The sequence below is a fragment of the Rana temporaria genome, chromosome 3, assembly GCF_905171775.1.
Source record: "Rana temporaria chromosome 3, aRanTem1.1, whole genome shotgun sequence".
Classification (NCBI taxonomy): Eukaryota; Metazoa; Chordata; class Amphibia; order Anura; family Ranidae; genus Rana; species Rana temporaria.
Genome location: NC_053491.1, coordinates 480,325,887 through 480,342,891, shown reverse-complemented (window position 1 = coordinate 480,342,891; position 17,005 = coordinate 480,325,887). Strand labels below are relative to the sequence as shown.

The 17,005-nt window shown below is 45.5% G+C and overlaps 1 protein-coding gene across 1 annotated transcript in view; it reads right to left on the bottom strand.

Annotated features, from left to right (window-relative positions):
- Nucleotides 1–720: 720 nt before the first annotated feature.
- Nucleotides 721–17,005, bottom strand: part of LRCH4 (leucine rich repeats and calponin homology domain containing 4) — a 124,592-nt gene continuing 108,307 nt past the window's right edge. Inside the window, exon 19 of the mRNA XM_040346980.1 lies at nucleotides 721–1,074. Coding sequence (XP_040202914.1) covers nucleotides 967–1,074 — 108 coding nt within the window. The 3' untranslated portion in view covers nucleotides 721–966. The remainder of the gene's footprint in view (nucleotides 1,075–17,005) is intronic.

Genomic DNA, 17,005 nt, shown 5'->3' with positions numbered 1-17,005 from the left:
GATGGGCAGGGAAAGTGGGGTGGAGTCAGGGTGGAGCCAAGGGGGGGGGGCGGCAAAATGAGGTTACACCTAGGGTGTCAAAAATCCTTGCACCAGCCCTGTTCACGGCCAACGCCCTTTGGACAAAAATCCACAGAAAAGTTTGATCGTGTGTAAAGCCTCGTACACACGGTCGGACATCCGACAAACTTTCCCTTGGATTTTTGTCCGAAGTGATTTGTCCGGTCACACCCATAGCATACACACGCTCTTTTTTTTCTGAAAACGTTTCTAAAACTTTCCCATCATCACGTGGTTTTTCTGCCCTTTATCGCCACCCTTTGGTTAACTCCTGCTATTGTTGGTTGATTTTAACATTGGTTCTGGGCATGCGTGTTTGTACTTCAGACTAAAGTCCGATGGCTCGCTGTACACACGGTCGAACTAGGCACCATCTGAATTTTTGTCGTAAAGTTTGCAGACCGAACTTTTTGTCCGATGAAACCCGAAAAAGTTGGTCCGGTGGAGCGTACCCACGGTCGGAAAAATATAACATAACAACCAGGAGCGTGGTTGTGTGGGGGGCCTAGACTCAAATTTATAAACTATAAAGGTGGTCCTATTGGGGGTCAGGGGGTGTAGCTGACCACATGTATGCTAGGAAAGTAGGCCAGGAATGTGCATTTATAGCCAAAACTTGGGTTTCGACCCTTGGCTACAAGATCCAAAACCAAAACCTTCTGGCCAGGTCGTAAACTTTATTTCACCATACGGTCCAGGAACGCTACGTGTTGAGTTTTTCCAAAGCCTGGTCATTCCAGGCTTCACCTCCCATCAGTGACCACACCCAGAGATGACATCAGATAATATGGCCATACAAGACCCCAATTTTCTGTTCTTGCTCCGGTCGAGATGTTACAGTCCAATGGTTTAGAAGACGACCCCATTCATAGGTGCCGGATTGTCCATTCTAGAGAGGAGGGGGGGTCACGGCTTGGGGGACATGGTTCTCCGCAGCAGGAGTGACTGTACGGTATTGTGTAGACGGCCCAATCCATCACAGTCCAGGATGTCGTGAGGAGAGCAGAGGTCTTCCTGTGGGAAGGGAAGACCAAGCAGTATGGAGGGACGGAGACAAAGACGAAGGCAGAGGACACGAGGACAGGGGTGGCGTCCAGGTAGGTGACACAAGAGGACGGGGTGAAAAAGTGCAATAAACAGATGGAAATTATACGAGAGAAGAGACAGTAAAAGAGAGAATATGAGTGATGGAACGGTCAGTAGCTTTACAATTCTTCATAAATACATTATTGACATGTCACAATATACAGGAACAGTAGAAATGATCGGAAAAGCTCCACATTGCATTGAAAAATACGTTCCTTGAGCTTCAGTCCAGTGACTTTGCCTAGGCCTGTGAACCTCGGCACCTCAGATGTTTTGGAACTACATTTCCCATGATGCTCAGCTACACTGCAGAGTGCATGAGCATCATGGGAAATGTAGTTCCAAAACATCTGGGGTGCCAAGGCTCTCCATCACTGGTCTAGGCTGAGATGGACCAGCCCAATGCGTTGAATACCGGGTTCCCCCCCCCTCTTGTAGGCAGTGGTTGCTTCTACTAGCCCATAAGAGGCGGCGGGAAAAAACTCAACATACTGAATGGGCTGCCAGAAGGGTAAGTGTATTGCATCTTCTAATACAGGTATGCTTTAACACAGGGGTCTACAAACATGGGCACCCACAGAACTTTTTTCAGGGGGGCATCATTTTACGGTCACCCATGCTCCTCCTCCTTTCAACAATGCCATGAAGGGGAGGGGCTTAGCCAAGACTCGCAAGTATTTATTTTTAAAGGGGAAACTTTTGACTTTATTCTTGGCATGTGCTATGTACAGGGTGCAGATTCCAGGTGTGTGCTATGTACAGGGTGCAGATTCCAGGCGTGTTCTATGTACAGGGTGCAGATTCCAGGCGTGTTCTATGTACAGGGTGCAGAATCCAGGCGTGTTCTATGTACAGGGTGCAGAATCCAGGCGTGTGCAATGTACAGGGTGCAGAATCCAGGCGTGTGCTATGTACAGGGTGCAGATTCCAGGCGTGTGCTATGTACAGGGTGCAGATTCCAGGCGTGTGCTATGTACAGGGTGCAGAATGGGGATAGGGACCCAGATGTAAGGGGGGACTCGGGTGATGACCCAGATGTAAGGGGGAACTGGGATGGGGACCCAGGTGTAAGGAAAGTCTCTGATGGGGACCCAGATGTAAGGGGGGACTTGGATGGGGACCCAGAACTAAGAGAGGACTGAGGACCCAGATGTAAGGGAGGTCTCTGATGGGGACCCGGATTTAAGAAAGGTCTCTGCTCTGATGGGGACCCAAATGTAAGGGGGGACCCAAATGCAAGGGAGATCTCTGATGGGGACCCAGATGTAAGGGGGAACTGGGATGGGGACCCAGGTGTAAGGAAAGTCTCTGATGGGGACTCAGATGTAAGGGGGGACTCGGATGGGGACCCAGAACTAAGAGAGGACTGAGGACCCAGATGTAAGGGAGGTCTCTGATGGGGACCCAGGTGTAAGGAAGGTCTCTGATGGGGACCCGGATTTAAGGGATATCTCTGATGGGGACCCAGATGTAAGGGGGAACTGGGATGGGGACCCAGATGTAAGGAAAGTCTCTGATGGGGACCCAGGTATAAGGAAAGTCTCTGATAGGGACCCAGATGTAAAGGGGGACTCAGATCTAAGAGAGGACTGAGAAACCAGATGTAAGGGAGGTCTCTGATGGGGACCCAGGTGTAAGGAAGGTCTCTGATGGGGACCCAGATGTAAGGGGGGGGCCCAAATGTAAGGGAGATCTCTGATGGGGACCCAGCTGTAAGGGGGGACTTGGGTAGGGACCAAAATGTAAGGGGGGACTGGGATGGGGACCCAGATGTAAGGGGGGACTGGGATGGGGACCCAGATGTACGGGAGGTATCTGATGGGGACCCAGATGTAAGAAAGATCTCTAATGGGGACCCAGATGTAAGAAAGATCTCTAATGGGGACCTAGATGCAAGGGAGGACTCTGATGGGGACCCAGATATAAGGGGGGGGGGACTTGCTGGGGACCCTGATATAAGGAGGGGACTTTGATGTAAGGGTGAACCCTGATGTAAGGGGGGACTCTGATAAGGACCTAGATGCAAACTCTGATACAATGAAGGCTCATGGGAATCATTCCACAAATATTTATAAAATATATGATGTGGCACTTGTACTGAAAAGCTTTGACAACCCTGCTTTATCATACAAAGAAGCTCCTAAGGGTTTCACCTCTGCTGTACTTTTGCCAAAATTCCCTTTAATTCGCCTCATTTTTTTTAAAAAAAAAATTCTTTAAAAAACAGAAAACAAAACAAAGCAAAAGCACATAAACATTACTAAATACACAATTTTTTCCCACCGACCAAATTTTGTCTAAGGAAATCAATGAATAAAACTGAGATTCCCCCCTTTTTTTTTTTGTTTGCCAAAATTTGTAATTGCGAGGGAAATCTCACATTGCCTTAGGGTGGAACTTTTATAAGGATGGAAGGTCTGCTTTACCGACAGCCACCCCCGCTTCCCTGGGAAGAATGTGCTCCAGTTCATTGAAGGAACCCAGTCTAATGGGATTTCGAGGGCCCAGCTTTCCTGGGAGACACCGCCAGTAAGACGTGGTGACGTCACAATAATCAGGCCAGAATAAATTTTTGTTAAAAAAAGCTCCAAGTTTTAGGCTATTTGTATTGGGCGCTGTAGGTAAAGCATACCTTCCATTTTCCAGGCCAACTTTAATTTTTTTTTTACGGCAACTTTTTACTTTCCTTGATGGTCAATGAAAGACAAAGTAAATGTGATACAGTAATCACATGAAATTAAAAATAGTATATCAAACATTCCAAGAACCCAATAGGAGCTCAATGGCAATATCGTAGCTTCCCTTTAAAGAGACCCTGTCACCAACTTAAAAAAAATTACCGGTAAAAGCGCAGAAAAATCAAGTATGGTAAACACTTACTTGCAGCATTTTTCTTCTCTATAAACTATTTTTTATTCATGTGCCTTTGGTTCCGATAGGAAATGTGACTATTCCAGGAAGAGTCAATCTTCTAGCCCAGTGATGGCGAAACCTTGGCACCCCAGATGTTTTGGAACTACATTTCCCATGATGCTCATGCAGTCTAGCGGAGCATCATGGGAAATGTAGTCCCGAAACATCTGCTGTGCCAAGTAGGGGTGCAACGGATCAAAAAACTCACGGTTCAGATCGTTCCTCGGAACAGAGTCACGGATCGGATCATTTTTCGGATCACCACCATATATAGTCCCCACTGTAATATCCACGTCATCTCCCCACTGTAATGTCCACATCTCCCCCACGGTAATATCCACATCATCTCCCCCACTGTAATATCCACATCTCCCCCATGGTAATATCCACGTCATCTCCTCCACTGTAATGTCCACATCTCCCCCATGGTAATATCCACGTGATCTCCTCCACTGTAATGTCCACATCTTCCCCACCCCCACTGTAATATCCACATCTGCCCCACGGTAATATCCACGTCATCTCCTCCACTGTAATGTCCACATCTTCCCCACCCCCACTGTAATATCCACATCTCCCCCACGGTAATATCCACGTCATCTCCCCACTGTAATGTCCACATCTCCCCCATGGTAATATCCACGGCATCTACTCCACTGTAATGTCCACATCTTCCCCACCCCCACTGTAATATCCACATCTCCCCCACGGTAATATCCACGTCATCTCCTCCACTGTAATGTCCACATCTCCCCCATGGTAATATCCACGGCATCTACTCCACTGTAATGTCCACATCTTCCCCACCCCCACTGTAATATCCACATCTCCCCCACGGTAATATCCACGTCATCTCCTCCACTGTATATCCACATCTCCCCCACGGTAATATCCACGTCATCTCCTCATCTCCCCCACCCCTACTGTAATATACACATCTCCCCCACGGTAATATCCACGTCATCTCCCCCACTGTATATCCACATCTCCCCCACGGTAATATCCACGTCATCTCCTCCACTGTAATGTCCACATCTCCCCCACCCCTACTGTAATATACACATCTCCCCCACGGTAATATCCACGTCATCTCCCCCGCTGTAATGTCCACATCTCCCCCACTGTATATCCACCTCATCTCCTCCACATCTTCCCCACTCCCACTGTAATATCCACATCTCCCCCACTGTATATCCACATCTCCCCCACGGTAATATCCACATCATCACCTCCACTGTAATGTCCACATCTTCCCCACCCCCACTGTAATATCCACGTCATCTCCTCCACTGTAATGTCCACATCTTTCCCACCCCCACTGTAATATCCACATCTCCCCCACGGTAATATCCACGTCATCTCCTCCACTGTAATGTCCACATCTTCCCCACCCCCACTGTAATATCCACATCTCCCCCGTCAGCGCACCGATCTGAGGAGCTCACCTAGGCCGCTGGGTGTACCAAGATGGCCACTGCATCCGGAGCTAGGCCGAAGCCGCGGCCTTTCCTATGGCGGCAATCCGCGGATCGCATGGTGTGCCCATCCGAACACGGCGACCTGTTCGGACCAATGACGATCCGTTGCACCCCTAGTGTCAAGGTTCGCCATTACTGTTCTAGCCCCAGGCTCCCTCCCTCACCACAGCCCCCTCCTCTCCTCTTGTGTGCCTGTGCTGGCTCAGCTTCTCTACTTCTCAAATCCCTACATGACATTTTATGAGGGGGGGGGGCAGGAAAGGAACACTAGAAACACTTGAGCCTGCCGACATCACTTCCAAGATGGCGGCACTCAGCAGCAGACTTAGGACTTTTGCATGTCTACAGAAGTGGGGCCTTTACCGGTAACATATGATGAATGCACAAATAATCTTATAGAATTTTTGTTGAAAAAGCCTGGCAACAGGGTCTCTTTAAGAGGAAAGCACTGCAATTTACAGCCAAAGCTGAACTAAGCAGGAGGTATTATGGTGGGTCTCATGAGGTATGTAGTGCGCCAATATCAGCAAAGCTGACCCCCCCCCCCCAATCAGTCACCAGACAAGACAATGAACTGCTGTCAGTCTTTAATAACCATAAATAACCATTTACAGATTCTCCTGGTCACTGTACAGTGCAGCATGTATGATATCAGTGTTGGTTGTGTATATACAGTGTGTACATCGCGATCGATGGGTGCAGCTATAATTCAGGCAATAGAGGCTTCTCAGTGTTTTCTTTATTACAAACTAAATTTCCTAGAAAATATATTAAACCTAGTCATTCTATATATAAAAGGCAGATCCATATACAGCATATATTACTATATAGAGGTGTTATAGGCAGTGTCGGGGGAAGGGAGCGGAAGAGCGTGGCTAAGGAGCACAGGGCATAGTTGGCATTTGTCAATGTGGCCCTCGGGGTTGGGAGGCTTGGTAATAATCTGCTAGAGCTGCCCAAAGGCAATTGTTCACTTTTTGGGTGGATGCCAGTGTTCATTATCTGCTTATGATTCTCCGGGATTCCAGGCTGGAATTTCAATCTACGCGTTTCATGAAGTCTCACTTCTGTTGCAGGAGGTCTCTCAAGTCTTTTGCTGCATGAGAAGAGGCATAACTAGAACTTTCAGGGTCCTAGTGCAAGTACCATGAAGGTTGGAGAAATGTGAACCTACCCCATGTTCTTTAGCAACCCCCTCCCTACCATCTTGGTGTCCACCGCCCACCATGGCAGAAAGCCAGGGCCTACTCCATAATGGCGCTCCTAGTTCCCATTAGCGGTTGAGAAGATGTTGCGCTCTCACAACTGAATCTTCTCACATAATGAAGGAATGGAAACCTCCTCTCTTGCTTCAACTTCTTCCATTGCTTTGGTAATAAAGTTTTAAAACCTCCTCACCCAAGTTCTCGGCTCTTCCATGGCCATTACAAAAAGGTCCCACTTTCTTAGTTAAAGATTTACATTTATTTCCTCTCATACACAGTGGCAGAACTACCAAGTGCGACTCTAATAGTTCCCCCACTGTGTATGAGGGAAAGTACATTTTTACTTGAGAACGTGGTACCTTTTTGTAATGGCCATGGTAGAGCCAAGAACTTGGGTGAGGAGATTTTAAAACGTGATCACCAATGTTCTCCTGAATCCTACTTAGTGCCTACCAGCAGAACTGAGTTTGGTCACTTTGACTTTGGTTGCCAACCTTTTTTTCTCCTCTCTTTTCTGTGTTCTTAAAGTGGTTGTAAACGCATTACAACCACTTTAACCTTCAGGTAAGTCTAGATTAAGGCTTACCTGTAGGTGCAAGAAATATCTCCCAAACATAAAAGGTTTAGGAGATATTTGCAGACAATACCGGCACCGATGTCAACGGCGCAGGCGCACTGAGCGTGCCGTTTCCAATGGCGATCGTGCCGTTACAGTGACATCACCGCGGTTTCGGCCAGTCACAGCGACAGAGCTGCGATACCTGGAAGTCACTCCGGGAAAGATAGCGGCGACAGAGGGGAACGAGGACCGATGCAGGGGCTTCGATCTCAGGTAAGTAATTCATATCATTATGCCTTTGTCTTGCAGGGTGTTTTTTCTTTTTTAGAGAGGGTTTACTTCCTCTTTAAGCCTGGGTATGCCCAATAGGATTTGTTTTGTTTACCATAATTTTTAAATTCAATAAAAATAATTTACAAAAAAAAAAAACTTGATCACCAAAGTAATAAAAGAAGCTGAAGCAAGTGAGGTTTCACTCCTCCTCCATATTGGAAAACTCAGTTTTGCAAGTGCAAAATCCTCTAAGTGGCTAATGGGAATTAGGAGCTCCCGCATGGACCATTAAGAATTGAGGGGGATGGGGATTGATCTCAATAGTGGAATACCTGGGGGCGAGCAATCATAATGTAGAGGGTGAGGAGGGTATGGACAGGAACACTTTCTCAATGGACTAAACAGACCTCAAGGTTGTATGACCCAAAGCAGAAGAAAGCAAGGATGACAAACTATGTGGCTGTCAAGTACAAATCCTGGCCTTCCCTCGTGTTCACATCCTTCCCACCTCTAGAATGTTTCAAAGAGACCCGTCTGATGTCAAAGGTCCGCCAGAGGTTCAGGTACCGGCTTTCTTCCCGGTGCCAGCTTAGGCCCACCTGTGGCTGTTGTTAAATAAAGAGGTGTGCATGCCTGCTGGCCCACTCTCCTCCACCTCCTTGTGGTACCATCAGATTTAGCTGGTAATAATGTAAAACCCTTGTGTTTCTGATGGTGAAGGATTTGTACCTGATCTTAGGTGTGAAGGTGCAGGAGTTGAGGCTTTTCTAAGGTCTGAGGGTGCAGGAATTGGGGTGATTTGAAGGTGCAAGAATTGGGGCTTATTTCATATCGGAAGGTGCAGAAATTGGGGTAAACATGAGGTCTGAAGGTGATGGATCTGGGCTTGATCTGAGGGTACAGGAATGCTGATCTGAGGCCTGAAGGCATAGGAATTGGGGCCAATCTGAGATTTTAAAAAGCAGGAATTGTGATTGATTTGGAGGTGCAAAGGTGCATGAATTTGGGATTGTTCTGAGGTGCGAAGGTGGCAAAATTGGGGCTGATCTGAGGTGCGAAGGTGGTGGAAATCGAGGCTGATCTGAGGTCTGAAGGTGCAGAAAATTGGGTTTGATCTGATTTCTGAAGGTGAAGGAACTGCGACTGATCCCAGGGTACAGAAAACATTTTCCAATGCATGCAACTTGACATTCCCTTTATTCCGAAAGAAGACATAGCAGTCGTGGTGGGTACAATTATCAACTCCAGACTCGACTATGCAAATGCCCTCTATCTCGGACTCCCAAATCACTCGTCTGCAAGTCGTTGTTCAAAATACGGACGCTCGACTTGTGACTGGGAAAAAACCATGGGAATCAATCTCACCTTCACTGAGATCCCATCATTGGTTGCCAGTAAAATACAGAATCACTTTTAAGGCACTCTGTCTGACACATAAGTGTGTTCAAGGAATATCTATGCGAAAAATTAAAATGTCACAACCCCAATCGCGTTCTGCAATCCACCAACCAAAATCTATTCCAGATACCCAAAGCCAGATACAAGTCCAAAGGAGAACGAAGATTTGGAATCCAAGGACCTAGACTATGGAACGCTCTACCAATCAGCATCCGGTTGGAGGTGAATCACCTGGCCTTCAGAAAAAAACTCAAAACCCATCTTTTCTGAGGGCAAAAGTACAGTAGGGAAAGGATACTAAGCGCCCAGAGGCGATTCAGTTTGCATGTGTTGCGCTATATAAGTTTCTCACTCACTCACATAATGTAGAAAAGGTGGCTGACCCCCTGTTCTATGCTGGGTCAGAGGCAATAAAAAGAAACCATCCAACCAGGCCAATCAAAAAAAAAAATTGAACCTCTGCTTAGAGTACAATTATGTCTGTGTTTAAAATTCCACATTTGGAAATGTATAAAGTGAACAGTGGCCCAAATATTGGGAGAGGAACAATTGTATGACCTTATTTAGGAGGTTCTATATACAGGATGAGCATAAGGCTTTGGAATAAGAAGGGTCAGCACCGGCTTCTAGGGCAGAATAGGGTTTTTAGTGGTACAGGTGTAGCGTCTCGGGCTGTATAAGGCACGTAGCTCAAAGTCATGCATATAAAATAAAAAAAAGGAACTAGATATTTTGTACATCTGGAAAGGGTTGTGCTATGGCTTTCAAAGCTCTAATGAAAGATGGCTTACACGGACTGGCCTGCATTTAATAAACACAAATATTCCACATGGATGCGAATAGCTTGAAACTCTGCGCTAATTTGCAATATTTTTTGGATAGAGTTAATTATCCAATGACCTCTAACCATAATTGTAGAGTCCGATGTCTTGCTCATTGTCCAAATCAGCAAAAGTCATCAGCACATCAAAAGAGCCCTTTATTTCATCATCGTGCATTTCAACATGGTGGACACAAAGCCAACTCCATAAAGACATGGTTTGATCAGTTTGGTGTGGAGGCACTCTAGTGGTCCTGGCCTTGACCCTACTGAACACATTTTCGATGGGTCAGATAGCAAGCCAGGTCTTCTCATCCCCTGTGCAAATGATTTTCTGGTTGAATGGACTTAAATCCCCACAGACACACTCCAAAAGCTGGGGCTGATATAACCAAAAAGGGATGGGGTCTCCATTATAATACCCATGGTTTTGCAATGGAATGCCAAACAAGCTCTTACAGGTGTGACGGCCCACCAACTTTTGATCATATAGAGTAAAATGTTGAATTGCTTGATGTTGAAATAAACATTTTTACAAGAGACTCCGTTGATGTCCTAGCCATTTTCGGTGAGAATGACATCTTTACTATAAAACTGTATCTGAGGTTTTGATGCCAGCACCTGCCAGGGCCATGGATTAAAAAGGGGTCCTGCTTTTGCATTGGGTTAAGTTCTTCATGACCACACTTGCCATGGCCATTGATTAGGAAGGGTCTGGCTCTTAGGATTGGCTTATTTCTTGGTGCCAAGGCCCTGGGATTTCAAAAGGGGTTTGGCTCCTATTATTGAATTTTATTCTTGGTGGCAGCGTCCACCAAAGCCATGGATTAAGTAGGAGGTCTGGCTCCTATGATTGCTGGCACAAAGAACTAAACCAATCATAAGAGCCAGACCTCTTCTTAATCCATGGCCACGGCAAGCGCTGGCATGAAGAACTAAACCAAACATAAAAGCCAGACCACTTCTCAATTTATGGCTTTTGCGAAGTGCTGACACCAAGAACGAAATCACCTTCCAAAGCCATGGATTAAGAAGGGGTCTGGCTTTACGACTGGCTTAATTCTTGGTCATAAGACCTTGCCAAGGACATGGATTAAGAAGGGGTCTAGCTCTACGATTGGCTTAATTTTTGATGCCATGCCAGGCCAAGATGGTGGCTTAAGAAGCGGTCTGGCTCCTATGATTGGTTTAGTTCTTGGTGCTGTTTTGATATAAAGGGGATGAGGAGTGATAATTATAATAATAATTATCACTCATCCCTACTATTTCACAACAGGTGGCAGCGCCTGCTGAAGCCATGGATTAAGAAGGGGTCTGGCTCTAATGTTTGGTTTAGATCTCAGTGACACCACCTGCCAAGGCCATGAATTATTAAGTAGTCTGTCTCTTATGATTGATTTCTTGGTGCCAAAGCCTTGGATTAAGAAGGGCTAATTTAGGTCTTAGTGCCAGCACTTGCTGTGGCCATGGATTAAAAGGTCTGGCTCTTTCTTATGATCGGTTTAATTATTGGTGCCCAAACCCTGCTAAGGCCATGGACTACAAAGGGGTTTAGCTCTTATTATGATTGGTTTAATTGCTGGTGCCAGCACCTGCCAAGACCATAGATAAAGGAGGAGTCTGGCTCTCATGATTGGTTTAATCCTTGGAGACAACACATGCCAAGGCCATGGATTAAGAAGGGGGTCTACCAAACAGAGAATACAGCAAATGGAGCAAGACATCCAGGGAATGTCTTACTAACAGGCACGGCCATTACCCCAAAGGGGAGATCTCACCCCTGTAGGGTTAGGGTTTTCCCTTGAAGAATAAGGCTTGGACTCAGGAATTGGAACAGGGACTTCCTCCATGGGTCAACGGTCAGAAGGCAGGCTCCCAGCGGTCAAAGATCACGAGGCGTGGCTGACCCACCCCCACCAAAGTCCACCGCCAACCCCAACTAAGTCAGAGAGTGAACAAGTTAGGGAATGAACAAGTCGGGGAAAGCATTTGGCTTTCCCCATAACCCTGAAGTCCTCACAGATACAAGATAAAGAGGATACCGCGAGACATACAGTTTTATGCATTTTAACTGGTATTTCATGCGATGAAGAACATCCTATAGCTGAAAATTGGAAACCTAAATGAAAATATGTATAATTCAATTCTCACGTAACCCTTGATCTAGGCACATGACCTCCGTAATGCATTCACACCGTTGCCAAGACCAACGCCAACTCCACCCAAATTCACCAATTTGAGTTCCCCCCACAACACCATGACGAAAACGTCCCTTTCCCCCAGCTGGCTCCTCAAATATCAGTTTATTTTATAATTTGAGGAGTCCTTAAGGGCCGGCTGAAACAGTCCTTTAGCCCAGGTTTGACAACCTTGGCACTCTAGCTGTGGTATAAATCCAACCATGCCTCCGAGTCACACCTGTAGCTGTCAAGAGCCTTGCCATGCCTAATGGTACGTGTAATTTCACAACAGATGAGCGCCAAGGTTGCCTACCCTTGCTTTAGCCTTTAAGCGGCTGAAGAAGTTGGGTGGATATGGGAATCTTGGGTGGGGAGCACATAGTTAGAGATACAAACACATGCTTTACCTTTCTAGCAAACTTGAAAATCTAAAGCCGTGTACACACAATCGGAAATTCCCACAAGAAAAAGTCAGATGTGAGCTTTTGGTCGGAAATTCTGACCGTGTGTATGCTCCATCTGACTTTTTCTGTCGGAATTTCCGCCAACAAAAGATTGAGAGCAGGTTTTCTATTTTCCGACGGAAAAAGTTTCTATGGGAAAATCCGCTCGTCTGTATGCAATGACGCGCAAAAGAACACGCATGCTCAGAATCAAGCAGAAGAGCCGAACTGCCTATTGAACTTCATTGATGTCGGCTCATTGTACGTGTTATACATCACCGCATTCTTGACCGTCGGAATTTCTAACAAGATTTGGGCGACCGTGTGTATGCAACATATGTTTGAGCCAACATTCCGTCAGAAAAAAATCCACGGTTTTCTTGTCGGAATTTTCGATCGTGTACGTGGCATTAGCGATACGCTGTCACTTGGCACACTCTGGCCATTGGGTGGCCCACTTCCCCAGGCAGATATAATTACCCAGCCATGTTTGCCTGCCACCTTCCTACTTGGCAAGTCCTATTTAATATAGAAAGGCTTCAAGATATGTGACAGTGCTCAGGCAAAAGTATCCAAAAAAAGAGAGTACATGGTATGATTGAAAATGTTCAAAATTGATAAAAAATCATGTAAAATGATACAAATTGTACAGTGAGCTCTTGTGCATCAACGCGTTTCACCATTGGGCTTCTTCAGGATCCAGTCAACGTTCAAAGAAGTAACAAAAAGAAAGAGAACGAGTCTCACTGTCTTTGATGGGGTATCAAATAGCCCAGCTGTAAACAATATTCAGAAAGGAAAAATATCAGTGATATGGCGTGCGGGTATGCCCCTGGGAGACAGTCTAACACTGTTTATTGATTGATTTTTTTATAAATTTTGAACTTTCGATTATACAATGTACTTTTTTTTTCAATAATGTTCAAAATTGATTTTTTATTTTTTTTAATCAATCAATAAACAGTGTTAGACTGTCTCCCAGGGGCATACCCACACGCCATATCACTATTTTTCCTTTCTTCAAACTGTATACAGCTGGGCTATTTGATTAACCCACCAAAGACAGTGAGACTCGTTCTCTGTTACTTCTTTGAACCTTGACCGTATCCTGAAGAAGCCCAACGGTGAAACGCGTTGATGCACAAGGGCTCACTGTACAAATTGTACCATTTTATAAGATTTTTATACATTTTCGATTATGCCATGTACTTTTTTTCAATAAATTTTTATTTTTTCTAAACTTCCACATTGCTTTCTATGCCTCTAAAGTCCCAATGGTGACTCTGAGGATTGTTTTTCTTGTTTCCCTTCAAAATTTACGGATTTGGCAATGCAAGTGCTTTCCTTTTGTATTTTTTTAACACTCCACCTGTAAACTCAACGCATTTCAGTAGACAGAACTTCAGGAGTACATGTGAACGATTTTGGGAACGTGACTGCTCGCCGAAACTTTGGATGTGAAAAGGAAGGATAGCCTGGAAATGGGTCCCTAACCATTTGGTTTCTGCTCATTTTTTGGCTGCCCATCCCCCCAGACATGTAGAAGGGTTATACAAATAAAAATATTCGCCAGCACACCATGGTTCGTAAATAACGTCCAAAAACTAATACAAAGAAGGCATTACAAAAAGTGCAACGTTTCGAGGTCACGCAGGACCTCTTCGTCAGGCAAGTAATCAATTGTATTATATCATTGATTACTTGCCTGACGAAGAGGTCCTGTGTGGCCTCGAAACGTTGCACTTTTTGTAATGCCTTCTTTGTATTAAAATTGTTGGACGTTATTTACGATCCATGGTGTGCTGGCGAATATTTTTATTTGTTTGATGGTTCCAGTGCCCAGCTAGTGATCGTTTCAGCACCCACCTTTTTTCCACGAGCCATTTTCAAAGTCCAGGTACATGTGCAAAATGTAGAAGCTGAAAGGATGGACAGCCGCACCTCCAAAAAAAAAAAACCTTAGGTTGTCTTTATTTTTAAAAAACAGTGGGTGGAAAATGCACTACAAATAACAGCAAAGGGTGGGAGACAGCCTACGCGTTTCGCACTGCGATCAGTGCTTAGTCCAGGTACATGTGCGATTGGAATATTGACTAGAATATAGAAGGGTTGGACTATAGGATCTGGACAAGCCCAGAAAACTCTTTGCTCTGCTTGAAACATGGATGATAATGTGCTTTTTTTTTTTATGTGTCCATTTAATTGGATTATTGAGGACCACTGAGGGCTTCCTGTACCTTTTATAGATAACAGAGAGCCTCCTGGCTGTTTTCTCCCCCCCATGTAGGAAAGATGACACACATTTTAGAATTCCAGTGAATACTTGGGATTTATCATAATGAGAATTATGGGTTCCAACATGCTGATCCTTCACATGTACTCCTGAAGAAGCTCTATCGAAATGCGTTGTCTACAAATTTTTTAGTGCTTGGTTTTTATTGAATGTTCTAATAAAATTGATATATAGTTTTTTTTTTCAAATCTATATGTTCCTCAAAAACTCCCTGGCCACCATTATTGTTGTCTGTATATGCTTAACCACTTCAATACCGTAGGATGTCCTTCAGTTGAAGTGGTTATACCGGGATGATGGCATCATCCCGGTATAAACATTTTTCAGACGGCGATTTGAGTGGCTGAACAGGCACTTGATCACGGCTACTGGTGGTGGAATGGGGTGTCCCCTCTTCCCCTTATCAATGCCGTCTTTCCTAGGCTCTGCCGTCCAGCCGACCACTGGTAGCAACAGCATCACTACATACAAAGAGGAATTGACATTGCTCCTCCCTCCCCAGAAACTGGAAAGCGGCAAGGATTTCACTTCCGGTTCTTTGTTTACCTGGCCGTTGGTGGCCAGGAAATAAGCCGATCAGACCCATCTGAGTCTGATCGGCTGCACTGGAGGCCAAAGAAGAGATCTGGGGTCTGATAGACCCCAGGGGGCAGATCCACATAGATCTGCACCCGCGCAGCGTATCTGAGATACGCTACGCCGCCGTAACTTACCCGGCTTTGGTTTGAATCCAGAAAGAATTTGCGCCGTAAGTTACGGCGGCGTAGTGCATCTCTCAAGGCGTAACGGCGCGGAATTCAAATGCGGCGAGTAGGGGGCACGTTTCATTTAAATGAAGCGCGTCCCCGCGCCGAACGAACTGCGCCGCCCCTAAATTTCCCGCCGTGCATTGCACTAAATGACGTTGCAAGGACGTCATTGGTTTTGACGTGGATGTAAATTACGTCCAGCCCCATTCACGGACGACTTACGCAAACAAAATAAAAAAAATTCAAATTCGACGCGGAAACGACGGCCATACTTAACATTGCGTACGCCACCGAATAGCAGGTTTAACTATACGCCGAAAAAAGCCGAACTGAAATGACGTAAAAGAATGCGACGGTCGTACGTTCGTGGATCGTCGTAAATAGATAATTTGCATACTCGACGCGGATTACGACGGGAACGCCACCCAGCGGACGCCGAAGAATTGCATCTACGATCCGAAGACGTACGCCTGTCGGATCTAACCCAGAGGCCGTCGTATCTTGTTTTGAGGATTCAAAACAAAGATAGTACGCGGGAAATTTGAAATTACGCCGGCATATCAGTAGATACGCCAGCGTACTTTCTTTGTGGATCTTCCCCCAGATCTCTCCATAAAGAGGACCTGTCATGGCCAATGCGGTCACAAGGGATGTTGTTCGTCCCATGAGATAGGAATAAAGTTATGCACACACACACACAAAAAAAAAAAAAAAAAAGTACAAAAAAGATTTGGATGAAATAAATAGAAAAAATAAATTTAAAGCACCTTCGCGCTTACAGGCAAATGCGAACGCATACGCAAGTTCCACACGTATACGTAAAAGGTGATCGCACCACACATGTGAGGAATCGTCGCAAACGTCAGAGCGAGAGCGATAATTCTAGCACTAGACCTCCTGTGTATCCCTAAACTGCTAACCTGTAAAGGCGTTTAAAATGTCACACATGGAGAATTTTAAAGTACCGTAGTTTGGCGCCATTCCACAGGCGAATGCAATTTTAAAGCATAATTTACTCAGTGTAACATCTTTTAGATTTTTACTAAACAAATGGGTATTATATTAGTGTTTTGTGTGCAATAAAATTCATTAAGTGTATTATTTCCCCCCCCCCATCAAGATACCTCTCAACTCGGCATATAGCCCACGGAATATTGGAGAACTCTTTCCTGTCTATGTCTGGCCTCTCCTCCGTACCAATTCACAAAACACAGTCCCGGGATTCATTTTGTGAATGGCCTGCAGAAGATGGAGGCGGCGAAACAAGCGTGCGGTCCTGGGGGTCTACAAGACTTGCAGCACTTACATCCCAGAGGCACAACAGGAATGTAAACTAGATGATCTGCAGGGGACAGAGGAAGACCTGCATGATGAGGGGCTACTACATAGATGAGGGGTTGCTTGCATGAGGAGGGGCTACTACAGGGTGGGCCATTTATATGGATACACCTTAATAACATGGGAATGGTTGGTGATATTAACTTCCTGTTTGTGGCACATTAGTATATGTAAGGGGGGAAACTTTTCAAGATGGGTGGTGACCATGGC